We start from the raw sequence: 20,211 nt of genomic DNA, 5'->3' as shown, positions 1-20,211 counted from the left end.
GATACCCAAAACAATTAATATCGTCTAAAGTGTTGTTTGTGATATTTTTGGGCGGCCGACGCCTTCGAAGTCGACCAAGATTATCTTAATAGATCTTAATGGGTTTCACAAAGTCGAAACATGAAACAGCAAGAAAAGTATGGAATTATAGTGGCCTATTCCTCTACCAGCTTCTTTAATGTTTTGCAAGCAGTGTGGTCTTGATGTTTGTGTTGCTTGGGTGGGGTTTATGATATTCTAAAGAATTAATCTCGGCCGACGTCTTCGAAGTTGAAGATTATTTCTACCATCTATTTCAAGCAAGATAAGTTCTAGTGGTGATACTTGACATCTGGCCAAACATTAAACAGCAAGAAAAATTGTCTACGAGCGTATTTAGTTTTTTGCAAGTATTATGGTCTTGATGTTTGTGTTGCTTGGGTTGGGTCTTCGAAGTCGACCGAGATTATTTCTTCCATAAATTTCAAGCAGAGTAGATTTCACAAAGTTCTGATGTTTGGGATATTTATCTGGCCAAATTATAAACTGCAAGAAAAGTCTGGAATTATACTGGCCAGTCTTTTGAATACATCACCTCGTCTTCTATCAGCAAAAAAATACGAAACCTGCTTTGTACCGTTTTCAGGGTTGCTGTTATTGATCTAAATGAGCTCTCACGTAGTCTTGCATACATTCAGTATCGTAGAACAGTTATTAAGTACTCCAATAAGATATCACATATACTGGAATACTGCCAGAAAAATGCCAATCACCTAAATCTGCAGCCTCTTGGGAGATATCATCTTCGAAGTGCTACTTAACAGGATTCACAAGAAAAACCTAAAATAAATCCAATCGAACTATTCAATATCCAAGATATCATAATTATTATTAAATCAAGATAGCGGAAATTAAAAGTGTCACTTGGCGCCATCTGTATCATTAATTTTATAATAGATATAGAGTGTGATACATCAAATAAGGTTAGAATTTTCTGATTTTTACGAAAATCTTATTATTTTTGATGTTATTCAACGTAATAACTATAATCATGAAATTATTTTCATGGATTTGCTTTAAAATTATAATTTGTAACTTGTTTATTAATGAAGATTTGTTGACTTATTCCATAGCAGACTATAGATCGTTTCAGATTAATTTAATCATTTGATGGTGTTGCGTCAAATTCCAGGGATGCTATCGATCCCCTAGTTTCAGAGAGGTCTCCCCTTCGGGGGGAATGGAGAGTTGATGCGCGCGCCTTCTATACGCAGTGTCCTGCGCCAGGATCTTCTCCAACCAAGCCGCCAATACATTACATCTCCCTTTTTAATTTAAACCGGCATATTATCGTGGTTTTTTGCACTTTATTTTCATCAAGGCGACACTTAAAGTTCTAAAAGTAGTTTTTCTGTTAACACTTTTTTTTCTATTTTGGTTAATTTTTTCTCCTCAAGTAAGTAAAGTATTGATTGTGAGAAGGAATACGTGAACTAGGACACCAAACCGGAGGAGTTTGTTGAAATTTAAGTTCGTTTTATTGATCCTCCACGTTTATTAAGATTTTCCCCAAAGCAATTTAAATTACGTAAATAAGTAAACCCAAGTAAGTTTAGATATGTGCATAGTGTATACTTGACCTACATCCTTTATTATGTTAAATAACCCGGCTTGGACGGTTTATTTTCAGGATTTTCTGGTTTAGATATTTTCACACTTTACTATTTCAACATTCTTTAAGGTTTTTTTGATTTCCTTTGCTAAATTTTTTTAATCATAAAATTTAATAGGTAACCGTGTCACCTTAAAATAATAATAAAACAACGACAAACATTTCGTCCTTGTAACAACAACGAGTTACGTACGATTTTATATTTGATGAGCACACACGCTCTATTCGATTTTTGTTTTGTTTGCGTGTGTCGATTTCGTCACGTTCATTTAGGTGTATAAATTATTATTATTTTTCGTACTTATTTTGACCCTGTACAAATTGGAAGTGTTTCCACTTGATGGTCAAACAAATCATAACAAAAGGCGACAAAACGAAAAGGTTCCCTTTACCTGCCCCCTATTTAGAAACTAAGAACTCAGTTTTGATTGTTCAAACTAAATAGTCAAGATGTGACAAAAATGTTTTACCTGGCTCGAAAGAAAACGTATTTACCCGGAAATCTTTATTTTCGATTATTTTTGCTTTACGAACACGTGCAGAAAATCTTCCTTCTACGAAAACGGATTTGAAACTGTCTTTTACATTTAAGTTTCGCAAAAGACACGTTTGACCTATTGCGATCGAAACAACGTTTGACATTTATTTCGAATAAACCTACATTTTTCTTTTAATTAAAAATATTTTTCTTAATTAAATATCATAATTCATAATCAAATAATAACACAATTTTTAAATCATTAAATAAAGAAAGTGTGATTGGTTAACGCTTGGTTGCGAGTGCGATGGATAGATGGCGACTGTGTAGCCGGTGCGGTCGAACAATCGGATCAAAGACAGCGCCGCGGAGCGGATAGCGTACGTTTACTGTTTAGCTGATAATTAGGCGGAGTAATTGAACGACGGTGGTGACGAGGGCGAAGAGGGGGGGCGTCGTACTCAGCGGACCTCGCCGAACGGAGGCGACGAAGGCCGAGTCCGGAACGCGCGACAAATCACCACCGCTTTTGAAACACCCGGAGCTATTTTGTTGATAACCAACAGGATCGGACTAGAACCTTATTTACTAATCAAAAAAAATATTTATTTCTTCTTCTTGCAAAACTCACACAGGATGTCACCGGATCACCTTACAAACAGTTGCGAAACGGTCTATTAAACGTGTACGCTTGTGTGCGTGCCGGAGTTTGTATGTGTGTGCAATTGTTTAATGTAAGAACCTGCGGAATGAGGCTATCTCATTGACACACTTTTTTCGCGGTCATGTTCCGCCGGCGTGACGTCGTCGTCGTAGTCGTTGGACGCCGCGATTTGTTACGACCTTACAACCCCCACCATATACATTTTGATTCAAATTCAAAATTAATGTATTAATTTGTATTGGTGTGTTTAAAAATTTGGCTAAACACGTTCTTTTTGCTTGGTGATACTATGTGATAATAAAAAAATTTCATGGTCGAATTAATATTCCAAATTACGTCTTTCAAAAACTATTAAACATTAAAAAAATCTGCTGGTGTGATAAAAAAATGAAATGAATCGACTTCATTTTGCTTCTAAACACTTAGTAATTACTTAAAAATGTTGTGGACATAATAATCTTCAAGATCGGAAGTTTATATTTTACTCCAAGAAAGTTGCAAAATTTATTGGGTCATTTAAAAATAATCCCAATCATTTTCTCATTCGGGCATTTTTAAATTTCGATGATCTGGCAACATTGTCACACAGTATATGTCCAGCGGTCGTCACACAGCCTCAGCTGGCAAGATCTTCAGAAAAATGGTTATGTCCGAGCTGAGGGACAATTATATTCTATCGGTATAAGGTTCGTTAACGATTTCAAGGTGTCCTGTATCAACTTGAATGAAGAGCATGTTTTCAGTGATAAGGCACTTAAAGTTGCATCTTTTTGTATGTATAGATGAAGTGGTTCAAAAGATCCATTCTTGATTTAAGACCTCAATTCCACCCAAGGAGCCTGCGACAGATATGAAGTATTTGACTTCTGTTTTGAAGTTAATAGTTCTGCCTTCAATGGAGGGTGCTCTCAATTGTAACTTCCTTCTCCGAGTGAAATAGTCCCTATTTCTACTTTGTTTGGTTTCATGCTGAGCCCATTGCTTCTGCACCAAGTTGTAGTATATAATAGGGCTTTTTGCATTAATTGGATTTTGATTCTATCAAGGCATCAACTATCAAGCATCATAGGAGAGGTGAAAGCACTATCTCTTTGGTTGCAATTGCTTCCTTCAATGTTCCTCTTCTTTTTGATAAGCATGTTGGTTTGAATGGAGTGGATTGATGACAAGCACCTAAGGTATTGATCAATTAATGTCTTGGGTTGATTCTATCAAGGCATCAACTACCAAGCATCATAGGAGAGGTGAAAGCACTATCTCTTTGGTTGCAATTGCTTCCTTCAATGTTCCTCTTCTTTTTGATAAGCATGTTGGTTTGAATGGAGTGGATTGATGACAAGCACCTAAGGTATTGATCAATTAATGTCTTGGGTTGATTCTATCAAGGCATCAACTACCATGCATCATAGGAGAGGTGAAAGCACTATCTCTTTGGTTGCAATTGCTTCCTTCAATGTTCCTCTTCTTTTTGATAAGCATGTTGGTTTGAATGGAGTGGATTGATGACAAGCACCTAAGGTATTGATCAATTAATGTCTTGGGTTGATTCTATCAAGGCATCAACTACCAAGCATCATAGGAGAGGTGAAAGCACTATCTCTTTGGTTGCAATTGCTTCCTTCAACGTTCCTCTTCTTTTTGATAAGCATGTTGGTTTGAATGGAGTGGATTGATGGTATTGATTAATTAATGTCTTGGGATCGGCATTTGAATGCCTAGACGGCTAAACCCGAATGTTTCTATTTCTAGATTTAGCGTTAGTTTTAGTTTTAATTAATTTAATTGTATTTATTTTAGAAATTTTTATTTTTATTCCGATAGATTGTCGTTTATTCGATTGTATTTCCTGTTATCAAATCGGTTTTATCTAAATCTTATTCGATATACGTACGAAAATTGTTACGTAACAATCTTATCTGTGAGATAAGAGCAGATACCTTTCTTTTTGATTTTAATTCTTGTGAATCGGATTTAAAGAAAGCAAACTTTTCCAATCATCATCGCGTTTTCCGTTTATGGAGCGACGACGGGCTGTCGCATTTGGAAAGCTGCAGCTATAATCGTCTCTCGTTGTATTTCTCGACGATTTTTGCTAGCAAACGATTATGAACGGTTTTAAATACTTTCCATTTGCAGATGACATAGAGTGTTATAATTTCACCTCCACTTTCCACGACGATTTCTAAGTTTCTCTCTACCCAAATCAAACCACCAAACCAACTCAACCAACTAATATTCGATTCTTTATATTTTATTTTGTATGTTGTTGTTGTTATGGTGTACATGTTGTCGTTCTATTTTACAGTGAAACGACGAAATATTAGACGATTAGATTAGCATGAGAGGTGAGTCGATGGCTTTGCTCTTAACGGCATTCCAATTCTGTGTTGCTGCTGCTTTCTGTTCCTTTCTGTTCTTCATAACGGAGTCGAACAATCGTGTCGTGTCGCTCTGCGCACTGATTCCTCTGCATCCTCGATTACAAAACGGTTCGCAAAGAAACAACCGTAAGAAAAACGACATACATTTTATCTACCTAATAAAAATAATTCAATCAAAGAAATCAACGTTTAATAATATTATCGATTATAACCAAAAATAACACATTATCTATGCGTTTATTTTAGGTGGCGTATCAGATCAAGATAAATTTTATTAACAAAAAAATATATATTTCAAAGAGTTATTCGAAACGTTTCTGAGACCAAGCCCAAACAATCTAAGTAGACACAGTTAACTATATAACTCGTAAATCGGCGTCGTTTGCATATTGCATTTCGCAAACCAAACGCTAAGCGTGTTAATTCGAAAATACACAATGGACCTAGTCGAGTCGACAAAAGGCTAAGACATGGTATCATTAACGTCGCTTGTTTCGACTTAAATAAGACGTCAAGATTGCGCGTGCTCAAATAATATCTGCGCATGCGTTTAAATGAGATCATTTCTCATTTAGAAGAGTAATTTCCAAACAATGTTACTCAACGTTGTAGTAGTAAACTCGATGACACATACTGCTTTTTTGCAATTCTTTTTTTAATTTTAGCCGAGTTAGCGGTAATTGTTAAGTCAGTCAAGGGCAGAAAATTTTCACAACAAACTCGTTTTCGCCGAAATTTACCTCTTCGCAACTTTAATTATCGTTATCTCTTCTATCTTTCCTGTATACCATCTCGTTTATGTACATTTTGTTATTGGATTAGTGGAAAAACGAACGCGCGCGCGCATACGTACACACACACACAGTGGCGCACGTGTTTTCGTGTCCACGCAGCAGCGCGGCGGCTCCATCTACAGCACGTGTCCCTAATTGCTATCGTCAGACCGTCCTTGCTTCATGAACTGTTCAATGAGACTGCAACCTACTTTTTTTTCTCCATTTCAACGTGCCATTAACTACTCTCGGTGGTACGCGTGCGTCCTTAGCTAAATACCACACTTTTAATTATCATCGGCTCATCTTCTCATCAAAATTCCATTTCTAGTAAATAAATTTTCAATCGATACTTGTTTATGTAATGGCGAGGTGAAAAAATGCAAACGTTTAAAAAGAAATTTTCAAGTTGTTGGAAGGGACGAAAGAGAGAAGAGGAGAAATCGAGACATCGAGAAAAGAAGAAGAAGAAACGATCGAAAAGAAGATATGCAGAGGACGCGCACCGATTAAAACGACCACGCTTAGCTTCGGAAGGCATATCGGAAACCGAAAGGCGGCTGCTATACTATTCCGTGACGGTCGGGTCCTCGGTGCGTGCTGACAAGGAGAGAAAATATCGCGCCAGTACCGTATTAGCCCACAACATTTCATTCCAATCATTTTTACCATTTATACTAATTGATAACATTCATAATTGTGTTGAATTGATAAAATTGAAATCATGTGAAAAAAAAAAAAGTTGCATCTGGGAATCATCAACAGAAGAATAGTTTCAGCCAATAGTATTATAATCTCCAAGCACTTAGTAGTGTTTTGGCAGCAGTATATAGTCTTCTGAAAGTATTAAATAGTCTTTGCCAACAATATCTAGCTTTCTCCAAGCAATTAGTAGTCTTTCCAACAATATTTAGCATTTTGGAAGTAGTAGGTACATTTTTTTAGAGCATATCTCTTTTTTCCAAGTAGTTATTAGCCTTTTCCAGTAGTATTTAGCATTCTGGCAGCATTAGGTAGCTTTTTGAGAAGCATATCCCTTTTCCAAAAAAATTATTAAAGTCTTTGAAAGCAATAAATGGTCTTGGAAGCAGTATTCCACCTGTCCAAGTAGGTCAAAACCTTTAACAGCAGTGTTTAGCGTTCTGGAAGCAATAAGTATTATTCTGAAAACAGTATCTAGTCTTTTCCAAGTAAGTTGTGGTCTTTTTCTGCAGTATTTAGCATTTCAGAAGCAATAGGTAACTTTTTGAAATAGTATTTCCTCTTTCCAAGCAGTTTTTAGGCTTTTACTAGCAGTATTTAATCTTCTGATAGCAATAATTAGCCTTTCAATTGATAATATCATTTTATTTAATTAATTTTGACGTTTCTTTAATCGTTAAGTTTATGTTAAAATTATGATAAGTGTCCAGGTTGATATTGGAACGATGTTGTGGTGTGTCTGGAATCATATTGAAGCATATTTAAAGTTGTGTATAATATTACGGGTGATGTTGAAATTTTTGATTATATTGAAATCAAAATGATGTTGAAAGAAGTCCAGGACGATGTTAAGTCCAGGACCTGTCTGGTACCTTTTAGTTAGTTTGATTCTCAGCTTGTCCAATGTTGAAGAGATGGTAATATAGGCCATAAAACCATACTTTGCCTGTCTGTAGATGAGATTCCTACAGTTATGGCAATTTTTGTTTGTCGATATTCTTTTTGGCAAGAATGAAAATTTCTAAAAGAAGAATTTATATACTAATCAGTAAAAAATAAGTGTCATTTGAAAAACAAAAATGTTTTTATTGATAAAGTATTGTCGTAGAGACTAAAAAGTCGGGTCTATTCCGCATAATCCAGGACAAAACAAATAAATGATAAGATAATACAAAATGAATATTTTTGTATGTAGAAAAAAATGTTTTGTTACGGTCCTGTTCAACACATCCACCCACGGTATCGGGGCGAGGAGCACTTGGCAACGTCGCCGCCATAACCGATATTGTGGCCGCATGGAATGAAGGAGAATCAGTTCGGGTCAACTTCCCCTCGGGTCTCCGCCCCACCACGCCACCACACGGCGGCCCCACGTTCCGTTGTTTCTCTCCCACAGCCGACGAGCGGCAGACAGTTGAACGTCGCGCGACGCTGACGACGGACGCGAGATCGAAACGTTGGAACGGCAGCAACAGTAACAGCAGCTCCCAACAATAATCGCGAGAGAGAATTTAGTTTCAGTGTTGTTTCTTTAATCTCCTTGTATTAATCATTTTCTTTTTTATATCATTTTTTTTGTATGTGTAAAATGTGTGTGAATTCAAAGTGTATCAATAAAAAGTAGATATAGCAAAAAGTGTATTTGGGATCTTTAATTTTAATTTTTGGACAAAGTTTCGAACTGAGGAAGAACATTTTGAACGAACTGAGGAGTTTTTTTATTAAGTCTGATTTTTTCGGGGTGATCGTTTAAAGGGAAACGGACTTCTTATGTTTTCCCCAAAACTCAAATGCTGGAGTATACATCCTATAGGTAATTTTATTTAAAATTTTAAAAAAGAAGACGGAAGGGCACACGGTGAAGTGATGATAAAGTGACTATTTAAAATAAGTGTGTGAAAAAAAAATGTTGTGCAAAAAAAGTGTTGGCCAAAAAGGATTATTATGAAGTGTTAAAGACGTGTGGTGTCAAAATGGATTATTCGTGTGCCCAACCGTTTTTTTATATGTATAATGTATTAAAAAGAAGAGAAAGAATTGAATCAAAGAGATCAGAAAAGATTTTAAGGACGCTTGTTTCAGAAATTGGTCGCCCGGTGGCACCACGGCTCAGCAGCAATTGTCCGTCGTGACCACCGTCTGGGGTGTCACCACGTCGAGCCAGTCGGGGCCCCACGGCGGCGGCGTCGGCGGCGGCGGAGGAGGCTTTTCAAACACCACAAACAACGCCAATCAACTCATCAATTGCAATCCAACAACCAACCAGCAACAACAATCACAATTTAACCCAGTTAATATAAAACAACACCAACAACATACTAATTATCAAGCTGGTTATAGGCAAAGTGGGCCTGGGTGAGTAAAGAAAAAGAATTATTTCATCCAAAAAAAAAGAAAAAGAACCCTTCTTTTGATCCCCTCGTTTTTTCCATACTGGCACAAATGTTACAATACTTTTTTCTCAACGTCCCCTTCTTTTTTCCCTTTAGTTCTAACAACTGCCGTCTTCTTTTTACTCTCTCCGTCCTTCTTTCATATTTTTTTTGTCTCTCTGTATACCAAAGTGTGCTTTGTGTGGGCATTGTTAACGAACCCCCGCCCCATACGAGACTACCCCCGGTTATATGTATAAGTGCACCCCACAAAATCGACTGATTTGCCTTCAATACCCCTCTTTTGTTGTTTAACGTACATTTCGAAGCGTTATTAAAGGCAAAAGACCCCCGAGAACGTTTTTGTTTCTTCTAGTGTTGTTGTTGTTGTTGTTAGGTTCGTGAGAATGTTGGAGTTGATGAAATCTCACACTATTTTGGCTCCTCCACCAAAAAAAGTCGAAAAAATGAACAAAAGGGGTCTAATTTGGATCTCGTTTCGATGGAATTTAGTTTCGAAACGAGATGAAGAATTCAGGCCCGGCTTATATACATAAACTTTGTTATTGGTTGTTCCCGAAATAAAATTGAGGTTGAAACTTATATTTATCCCGAAGTATTGAAGGCTGGCCACCCAATATAAATATATCCGCAACGAACCGAGAGTTAATATTATTACTACATTTTTTCGATTCCAACAACTCGCTATCTATTCTATTCGTATCGTTCATATTATTATATCGTTATCTAGCACGAATGACGCAATTGATAATAGCTACACCTGTCCGGTTTTCGAAATTTTGGCTCATGATTCACACGCATTAAAAATAAAGCGTAATATTTGTTATTAGAATGCTTAACTTTTTTAGAGCGGGTAGCTATGGAGCTAATGGTGGAATGAACTCTTCGGAAGTTGGTACCTACGGGGGCAACAGCGCCCTTTCAACAGCAGCCATGGTAGCGGCGGCCACCGCAACGGCAACCGCCACAGCAAGCGTGGTCGCCCTCCAAGATAATAATCATCAATTTGGTGCTCAACAATACAACCAGCAAGTGTACCAACAACGCATGATGCCCATGAACGGGATGAACCCAATGAACTCCATGAACGGCATGAACGGAATGAGCAACATGAACCCCATGTCTCCCATGAACAATATGGCCGCGGGTATGGGAATGAACATGCACGCGGGGAACATGATGGGGAACATGGGCCCAAAAATGGGCGGTCTCCAAGGTCCGAGTAACGCGGCGATGTATCAAAGGCGGATGACGCCGTATCCTTCGCCGGGGATGCACATGACTCAAAAACGAGGCGGGCAAGGAGGATACTCGAATACTAATTGCCCAAGTATGAATCCATTAAATCCCTCATTGAATCCTTCTTTAAACCCATCGATGAATCCCTCCTTGAATCCTTCTCTAAACCCATCGATGAACCCATCGATGAATCCTTCGATGAACCCCATGAATCCAAACTTTAACACCCAATACCCCGGATACGGCGCGCGGCAACCGTCATCGTACCAAAATCAATATCCGTCGCAACAACGACTGGCGATGAACGCCAGCTTCGGACCGGAATCGATGGCTCCAAGAGGCGCGAACACCATGAGACAGAACACGCCCCCTTACAACCAGCAAGGACAGTATTATTCCGGCGGATCAATGAGCATGGGTCAATTCCATACCGGCGGGACCTCCGCTCAATACATGAACGGAACCAACCAAGTCCAATATGCATCAACGAACCAGTTCCAGCAAGATGTGAATATGAGGAATAACATGAGTTACCAGCATAGCCCCGTTCCGGGGAATCCCACCCCACCATTAACCCCCGCGAGCAGTATACCACCGTATATTAGTCCAAACCCGGATGTTAAACCGAATTTTAACGAGTTGAAACCACCTCTACCACAAGTACAAAGTAAGAAAAAAAAATTTTAATCCACAAACACATAATACATTATTTATTTCTAGAAGATGACGAGTTAAGATTAACTTTCCCAGTTCGTGATGGAATAATTTTACCTCCGTTCCGTTTAGAACATAACCTAGCCGTCAGTAACCATGTGTTCCAATTGAAACCGACCGTTCATCAAACGTTGATGTGGCGATCCGATTTAGAGCTACAATTAAAATGCTTCCACCACGAAGATCGACAGATGAACACCAATTGGCCCCAATCGGTTCAAGTTTCAGTGAACGCAACTCCCTTAGTTATCGACCGCGGTGACAAAACCTCGCACAAACCGCTCTATCTGAAAGACGTTTGTCAACCGGGAAGGAACACAATACAAATTACCGTGGCCGCATGTTGTTGTGTAAGTATTAATTAAACTTCGAGCGGGCGCCCTGTCATAAAATTTATGACAATTTTCGTCAATTTTCAATTTTTTTATAGAATTTAAGTCTAACTAGTTTCGGCCCTTGGCCATCCTCAGAGACTCTACAAATAGATTAACATCTCTCATTTTATCCATCTCACCATTAATGTGCAATAGAGAAAACACGTAATGTTGAAACTGTCAATTTTTTGACATTTAAAGCGCCTACTTTGATTGTAATTTTCTGATCTAATATGATCAACCATATGATTCGCGTGGAGGGATTCATCCTCTATCAAAATATGTAAAAAAAACATGCATCCTGTATAAAATAACAATATTGGTTGCCATAGCAACGAAACAAAAAACAATACAAACAAACAAATATCGTAAAAAAATGCGCCACAATTATTAAAGAAACTCTTATTTGAAAAAATTTTTTTTAAAACCACAAATGGGGAAGTTATTGGCTATATTCCAGACATTTGATATACAGGGTGGGTATTAAATATTGTCACGTAGTGGTTATAATCTGTTGCCATAAAATTTACGACACGCGCCCGCTCATGTTATAAAATCGAGTTAATTAAGTATTCATTTTTTTTTATCGATTTATCTTAGTCTCATCTTTTTGTACTTCAATTGGTTCATCGTCCAAGTGTAAGATCCGTTTTACAAGGATTACTACGAAAAAGACTCCTACCCGCCGAACATTGTATATCAAAAATAAAACGGAATTTCAATAACACTAATGGATCGACAAGTTTAAACGAAAGGGATCGCGATGCCGTTGAACAAACAGCTCTGAAAGTTTCGTTAAAGTGCCCCATCACCTTTAAAAGGATAACATTGCCGGCGAGGGGGCACGAATGCAAGCACATACAATGTTTCGATTTGGAGTCTTATTTACAATTAAATTGCGAAAGGGGATCGTGGAGATGTCCGGTTTGCAAGTAAGAAAATTTAATTTGTTAAAATCGATTAGGTGTTTATTGATTAAAATTTTTTTCTAGCAAACCTGCGCAATTAGAAGGATTGGAAGTGGATCAATACATGTGGGGTATTTTGAATACACTAAACAGTTCGGAATGCGAAGAAGTGACCATCGATCGAGAAGCGAATTGGAAACCGACCAAAATCATGGGCACTAACATAAAAATGGAGAATGAAGAGAGCGAGTCGTGCGCTTCGAAACGGCTCAACAAGGCGATGTCACCCGGAAGTATGACCTTGCCCACCATGAACAACTGGGATATGTCACAGGCGATGTCCCCGTACATCCCGCCGGATATGAACAGCATCGCGAGCGGATCCATGATGAACGGACCACCCACGTACAATAATTCCAGAACGAATCAGTACGATTTTAGCACAACCGGAAGTGGAAACAACCCTGGCGATTACTCCGGAGGAAATGGACCTTTAACGCATTTAAGTGAAAGTGTTAATTCACTTGATCCATTAAATGCCATGGAAAAAAGTCTCAATGAACAAGTAAGTTATTTCCTTTATTACAATCGTTTCTAAATGTCTTATCTAATTTCTCAAAATTGATTGTAATTGAAAAAAACGTTTTGAGGTTATAAAAAATTGTGGTTATGTAATGTAGGGTGTTTAAAGAATAAAGTTACGGTACCTTGAGGATTAGGAGTTTCTGTCATCGCTTTGCTGGGCTGTGCAGAAATTCTAAGGTGTCATGTATGGCAGTAGCTTCTCAACATATGTAGTTGCTCCATCATCAAGGTGGCCGCACTTGCCTGTTACTGCGCAATGTATCTGCAAGATAAAGTGTATTTTAAGTATCTAATTGCTGTTATTTTGATATACAGGGTGTCACACAAAAAACGCCCAAACCTGTAGCTCTGTTATTTACATTCCGATTTTCATGACCCAGCTATCAAATGAAATGGTTTTATAAATACTATGATTCATGCTACAAATAAAATTTTTCCAGCGCCATCTTCAATTTCAAGCAATTATTAACTTTTGTTTTTCAAATTGCTGCGTATATTTTTCATCACGTCATTGGATAGAGATTGTTTTTCTGAATCCATTCATGAACAATACATCCATTTTAAATGTAATTTTAGCAGAAAGAAGACACCCTGTGTATATATATATAGGTTATCACACAAGAATGCCGCAAGCTGTAACTCTGTCAATTACATTCCGATTTTCATGAGCGAAATATCAAATAAAAAGGTTTGATAAATACTATGATTCATGCTACAAATAAAATTTTTCCAACGCCATCTTCAATTTCAAACGATTGTCAACTTTTGATTTTCAAATTGCTCGGTATGTTTTTCTTCACGCTATTGCATAGAGATTCTTTTTCTGAATCCATTAATGTGTAACACATCAACATTAATTGTAATTGTAGCATAGAAAAACATTAAAATAGTTTCCTAGCATTCTCTTAAAGTTACTTGTGTTATACTGTGGTGTGGCATGGAAAAAATAACAAAACAACTTATAAGTATCATTTACAACTGCTTCGGGCATTGAAATAACATTTAATGACTGTTATCAGTTTTGCGCGTTATTTTTTTCCATGGCACACTACACTGTTACAAAAGTGACTAAGACAATGTTCGGAAAATGCTTTAATTGTTTTTCTCTGCTAAAATTACAATTAATGTTAATGTATTGTAGATCAATGGGTACAGAAAAAATTCTCTATTCAATAACGTGAAGAAAAACATACCGCGCAATTTGAAAATCAAAAGTAGATAATCGCATGAAATTGAAGAGGGCATTGGAAAAAGTTTATTTGCAGCATGAATCATAGCATTCATCAAACCATTTCATTTGATACCTCGTTCATGAAAATCGGAAAGTAAATGACAGAGTTACAGCTTGCGGCGTTCTTGTGGGACAACCTGTATATACAGGTGTCCCGTTAAGGGTACGGAGCGGCTGTATCTCAACAACGGTAAGGCCTAGAGGTTTGGGAAAAAAATCCTTATAAGCAAAGTGGGCAAGAAAAATAGCTGGAAATTAGTTTGAAGTTCGTAATTCGACCGCTAGGGGGCGTAACTGCCATAGAGAAACATAAAATTCCCGCTATCTCAGAAAGTTAGACGATGAGCTATAACTTTGACAACATCATTTAGTAGCTTGGATAATACCGCATCGCTTTTGTTTTGCAATATTTTTCATATCTGTCATAATAAGGGAGGGGGAGGCCAATGCGTTTTCAAATGTTTACATTTTAATATCTCCTGGACCATTCAACCGATTTGAATATTTTTGGTCTTGTTTGAAAGAGCATTTCATGCTCTTTTAAAAGATATTTTCAGAAAGACCGCTTGGTTTAAAACAAATAAGCTAGAGGGCGTTATCTGCAGCGGTTACATATTTTTGTGATTTTTGAAAAAAAGTTAAATGGAACGGTACTATTTACTTCACAGATCGTTAATCACCATAAAATTTGCTAAATATTAGTGAAAACCGCATCTCGATATCTCCATCCATTCTCGAATTATAAAAGAAAATGTTAAAAATTCGTATATCTTAATCGGATCAAGTTACCTTAAGAAACAAATAAGAGAGAACAATAATTTTATTATCTAGAACCTTCTAGAACACTTTATCCAAGCTTAGAACTGCTTCAAAACTACTTTTGAGGCGTGTTGAAAAGCCAACGGATCAATGAAACATCAACAATGATAATAAAACAAAATAAACCAAAACACTTAGAATAACTTAAATTTTTGGCAAAAATAACTCACTAATGTGCTAAATGCCTTTCATAAACCTCGATGCATTTATTTAATCTAGTTTCGACGAAAAAAAAGCGCTGCTTAAGTCTCGGCCCTAGATACGTTTCTACTGGTATTTAGTGTTTTGTCATATTTTCCCTGGTTATTGGTTTTTCTTGAAAAGTCAGGTCGTTTAGTCTACCCAATAGATAAAGGGGTGAAAGCAATGTGGGGTTTTCTCGAACCAGGAATGCATATTATGCAAGTTTACATCAGTTTGTGGACAGATGCTTCATGCATCCATAGCATTTGTGATAAAAGGTTTGGATTTGCCCAAATCATATTTAAAAGTCAATGGTAATAGTTCAGTCTGTTATCATAATCGGTATCTGTTAAGGCCTGATGCAAAACAAGGTGGTGGAGATATTATTCTCTTGAGAACTCTTGTGGACAATTGTTTTCGGAGTTCCCAGATTATGTGGGATCACATTGCGCACCAATATGATTTACGAATTCATAGAGATGTCTGAATGGGCTACACGTTGCCAGTTTTCCGTAATCGCTAAGTCAATCTTAAAAACACTTCTAGAGAAAAATGTCTTTCTTTGTCGTAATTGCATTGCACATTTTTGCCATGCAGTTGCATCGTATTCGAAACATTGAAAATAAATCATCATACGCTCTATCATACGCTGCTGCGTTAGTAAATGACATGTTTACAGTTACCATGGTAATGTGATTTGCTTTTCTCGATGAGGTAACTGAATCCGATTGATGACACTCGAGTTTTTAACATTTTCTTCTATAACTCGAGAACGGGTGGCGATATCGAGATGCGGTTTTCACTAAAATTTAGCAAATTTTAAGGTGATTAAGGGTCTGTGAAGTAAATAGTATCGTCCCATTTAACTTTTCTTCAAAAATCACAAAAATATGTAATCGCTGCAGATAACGTCCTCTAGCTCATTTGTTTTAAAGCAGACGGTCTTACTGAAAATATCTTTAAAAAGAGCTTAAAATGCTCTTTCAAACAACACCGAAAACATTCAAATCGGTTGAATGGTCTAGGAGATATTAAAATGTAAACATATGAAAACGCATTGGCCTCCCCCTCCCTTATTATGACAGATATGAGAAATATCGCAAAACAAAAGCGATGCGGTATTGTCCAAGCTATTAAATGATGTTGTCAAAGTTATAGCTCATCGCCTAAGTTTCTGAGATAGCGGCAACTTTATGTTTCTCAATGGTAGTTACGCCCCCTAGCGGTCGAATTACGAACTTATGAATAATTTCCAGCTATTTCTCTTGGTCACTTTGCTTATAAGAATTTTTTTTCCCAAACCTCTTGGCCTTACCGTTCTAGAGATACAGCCGCTCCGTACGCTTAACGGGACATCCTGTACAGGTGTTTTTTCTCTGCTAAAATTACATTCAAAATGGATGTATTGTACATCAATGGATTCAGAAAAAAAAACTCTATCCAATGACATGAAGAAAAATATATGGAGCAATTTGAAAAACAAAAGTTAATAATCGACTGAAATTGAAGATGGTCTTGGAAAAAATTTATTTGTAGCATGAGTCATAGTATTTATAAAACTATTTCCTTTGATACTTCGCTCATGAAAATTGGAATGTAAATGACAGAGTTACAGCTTGGGGCGTTTTTTGTGTGACACCCTGTATATCTTAGCCAGAAATAATGTCATGGACAGAAGCAGAATATAAGGCATAAAAAGTCTTTTGCAAAAAAATACAGTATGTAGACGACTAGGTACTGGCTTTTTTTGGATTTTAACCACCTAGAACTAGACGTTTAATTGGAAATGCTAGAGATGTTAATTTTGAAATATTTTTTTCAGATGCCTCATACACCTCACACTCCACATACACCCCACACACCTCACACCCCCGGGGGCGGAACACCGGGTTCTGCACACACTCCAGGTGGAGGAACGGGACCTCCAAGTGTACCACCCGCCGATAATAATCAACAAAATAACTCGTCCGGAAATAATAACGGCTCGAACAACGCAAACAACAACAGCAACAATTCAAACAATAATACGAGCAGTGGAAATTCTGATAATTCAGTACCGGAAATACCGTCGGATCTTAATTTTGATCCAGCGGCCGTGATAGATGGTGAAGGAACCGGACAAGAAGCCCTAAACGTAATTTTTTAAATAATTAATTAACTAAAATAATAATGAATTTATTTACAGTTACTCCCAGAAAGTGTTGACCCATTAGAACTATTAACATATTTGAATCAACCGGATTTAAATACACCACCGTCGAGCGGAAGTAGCAGTGGGGGACCCGGAAACACCACCAGCGACGATATTCTCGCTTTATTCGAATAGAAACCCCAAAAATTAATTTTTAATTAAAAAGAAAATTGAAATAAATTGAGGGCGGAAAAAGTTATTGATGAAAAGAGTTCCTGATCTCACGGTGTAAACGTAATTTAAAAAAACGTGAGTGACCAGTGTGATATAATTAAAAAAAAAAATGAGAAAAAATTAATTAATTAATAAAAAATGAGGTGAAAAAACTGCATTAAACGATTTTCTAAGAAATGATTTGGAAAATCTGAAAACGTGGTGAAAATTAAATGAATGAAAAAGAAGAACGGTCTAAATTTAATTAAAATTAAAAATTAAAAATTGAGGGGAAACCGCGTTGAAGAAAATCAAACTATTTTCATTGTATTATTTGTACATACACCGATGATTTAAGATGATAATGTATATTTAAATTTTTTTTTTGGATCGTTTTGTTAAACATTAAAAAATATAATTTTTAATTTTTGAGTTTTTTTAATTAAACGCAAAATGATTAACGAAACGATTCTTATAAAAAAATTGAAAAAAAAATATTATTTATTAAGGCCAGTGTAGAGATAGTATTACTACTATTACTATTAATTAATTAATTAATTGATTAATTATTTAATTAAAAAAAAGAGGAACGTAAACTATTTAAAACAAAAAAAAAGCAGATAACTACTAGGATAGAAAAAAGAGATGAAAAGAGGAACCAAAAAAACCGTTTTTAATTAATTATTAAATTAATAATTTTTTTCTGTTAATTTTTTTTTTTTTGAAAATGTGCATGGGGCTTAATAATAAAAGTATTATTATTATTAATTAATTAATTAAATTAAATGCGCGAAACAAATCGAATAAAATGTTTTTTCATCAATTAATTAAAATTAATTTTCGTCAATCTCAGTGAACCTAATTTAATTTAAGCAAGTGACACGTATATTTAACCATTTGATTGTTTGATTTAATTAAATCAAATTGTAGTCAATTTTTTTTAATTAATTAATTAATTAAAATAAACAAAATATAATAAATCAAGTGGTTAAATTCGATTTTTATGTAACATGATTGTAAGGAATTATAAATTATCGGCATCCACACATTAATTAAAATTAATTAATTAAAAAAAAATAAATACGAACTCTATGACTGTGATAAATTTTAATGATAAGTGTCATTTTTTTATTTTAATTATTTTTTTTTGTGGAAAAAAGTTATTTTTTAATTAATAATTAAATTTAATTTTATTTTGTTTTGTGGCTGCTAAATTTACATCGAAAGTCGAAGAAGGAAGAAAAAATATATTTTAAATAAACACGACGTTAATCGAGTTTTATTACAACAAATATAACCTTATAATTAAACACATACATTAATATACGTGTTAACTTGCGTATTTAAAAATTAAAATTAATTATAAATGTTATTTTTAATATTCTAGTTAATAAATGATATAAATAGGGGTCCAAGTTCCTAAAGAAAACAATTTTTTTTTTGATTTTGGTTCACTGTCATTGACGATGACTATAAAAAAGAAATTGGGGTTATTGTTAAACAAAAGAAACGATAGGTACCAAAGTAGATAATTTTTAATTATTTATTTGTCGATTAATAATAGTCAATGCACAATTTTACAAGATATTTAAGAAAAAAATAAAAATTGACAAAAAAAAAATGTAAAAATTTTAATTTATTTTATTTTTTAATTAATTTTTGTCACAATAATTTTAATTGTATAAGAAAAAAATATAAAATACGCCAATAATTTATATTTAAAAAAATATAATAATAATAAAGCAGGACCAACTCGATTTTAAAACATATCATTTTGTTTTTGAGTTAAAACAAAATTTATAAAAAAAAATAAAAATAGGACCAATTTTAGTTCTAAATTTGATTAATTAATTATTGGCAATTTTATATTTGAATCTAAATACTATATTATTAAGGTTAAATGAAATTAAAAAATAATTAAAAAAAATAAAATAAATTAAGATTACTCCCGAAGTAGAGAATAATTAAAAGAACGAACCTTTTTTTGCTAAATATTTGTAAATATATTGTACATTTTATTTAAGCGAAAAATATTATGTCTGCGCATAAAAACAAAAAAAGCCTTTTTTTTCGGACACCTGTAGTTAAGTTCCCTTTTAAAATAATCTCAAAACGTTTTTAATACTTTTTTTTTAACAAAACAAGTCAGTACAAATTTATTTACTAGTGTATATTAAAAAAAAACAGCCTTAAAAAAACACCTTTGTATTTTTAATGTATTATTATTAATTAATTTTTATTAATTTGTATTATTAGTCTTGTTTTCATTTCTTTTCATTAATAATTATTATTTTTATTTAAAATTTATTTTATTATCATGTTTTTTTTTTTGTAAATAATCTAAATGTGTTTTTTGTGCAATTAAAATATAAAAAAACTTTGTAGACTGATAGTTTTTAAAAGTAATATTTGATTTATTTATTTATTTTTTTATTAATAACCATTTTTCAATTTTAATAATTACTAAAAATCACCCATTAAATCGAAAAATAATAAAACAAAAAATTGGAGATTTTGGAACTCCCTGTATATATAACCGTCAAAATGACAAATAGCGACTCATAACCTATCAATACACGCGATTTAAATTTTTAATTTCGCAATAGTCTTTTGTTTGAAATGATGAAATGTTTGAAATATACAACAATCTAGCGTTGAATAACAGTTTAAACTAGAAATAACTCTAGACGTAGAACTAGAAATATTCCTTATATCATGAAATTAACTACTTTATCGTTCTTAAATCATTATCTTAATTAAACCACCCACTAG

General features: G+C 34.9%; 2 protein-coding genes across 3 annotated transcripts in view; one reads left to right on the top strand and one right to left on the bottom strand.

Moving 5' to 3' along the window:
• Nucleotides 1-20,211, bottom strand: part of LOC111417986 (restin homolog) — a 130,726-nt gene that overhangs the window by 110,244 nt on the left and 271 nt on the right. Inside the window, exon 2 of the mRNA XM_071199224.1 lies at nucleotides 12,985-13,124. The gene's annotated coding sequence lies outside the window, so the exon portion shown is untranslated. The remainder of the gene's footprint in view (nucleotides 1-12,984; nucleotides 13,125-20,211) is intronic.
• On the top strand, nucleotides 8,038-18,705 carry LOC111416603 (Zinc finger MIZ domain-containing protein tonalli). Of its 2 annotated transcripts, none has more exons than XM_023048660.2 (8): nucleotides 8,038-8,462; nucleotides 8,732-9,004; nucleotides 9,891-10,948; nucleotides 11,005-11,345; nucleotides 11,970-12,301; nucleotides 12,362-12,842; nucleotides 16,918-17,229; nucleotides 17,281-18,705. In XM_023048660.2, the coding sequence occupies exons 1-8, from the start codon at nucleotides 8,440-8,442 to the stop codon at nucleotides 17,419-17,421; spliced, it is 2,961 nt and encodes a 986-aa protein (XP_022904428.1). In that variant the 5' UTR covers nucleotides 8,038-8,439; the 3' UTR covers nucleotides 17,422-18,705. The 2 variants fall into 2 exon arrangements, with proteins under 2 accessions (XP_022904428.1, XP_022904427.1); XM_023048659.2 differs by having other exon boundaries at nucleotides 8,039-8,462; nucleotides 11,002-11,345.

Source organism: Onthophagus taurus, chromosome 10 (genome assembly GCF_036711975.1).
Source record: "Onthophagus taurus isolate NC chromosome 10, IU_Otau_3.0, whole genome shotgun sequence".
Lineage (NCBI taxonomy): Eukaryota > Metazoa > Arthropoda > Insecta > Coleoptera > Scarabaeidae > Onthophagus > Onthophagus taurus.
Note: the sequence above shows the minus strand (reverse complement) of the source record. Positions and strands in the feature narration are given on the sequence as shown.

Excerpts from the sequence above, each read along its gene's own strand:
- LOC111416603 (XM_023048659.2), top strand. The coding sequence starts at position 8,440 with ATGCTGGAGTATACATCCTATAG. Across the intron at positions 8,463-8,731 it reads CTGGAGTATACATCCTATAG|AAATTGGTCGCCCGGTGGCA; the intron begins GTAATTTTATTT and ends CGCTTGTTTCAG. Across the intron at positions 9,005-9,890 it reads TATAGGCAAAGTGGGCCTGG|AGCGGGTAGCTATGGAGCTA; the intron begins GTGAGTAAAGAA and ends TAACTTTTTTAG.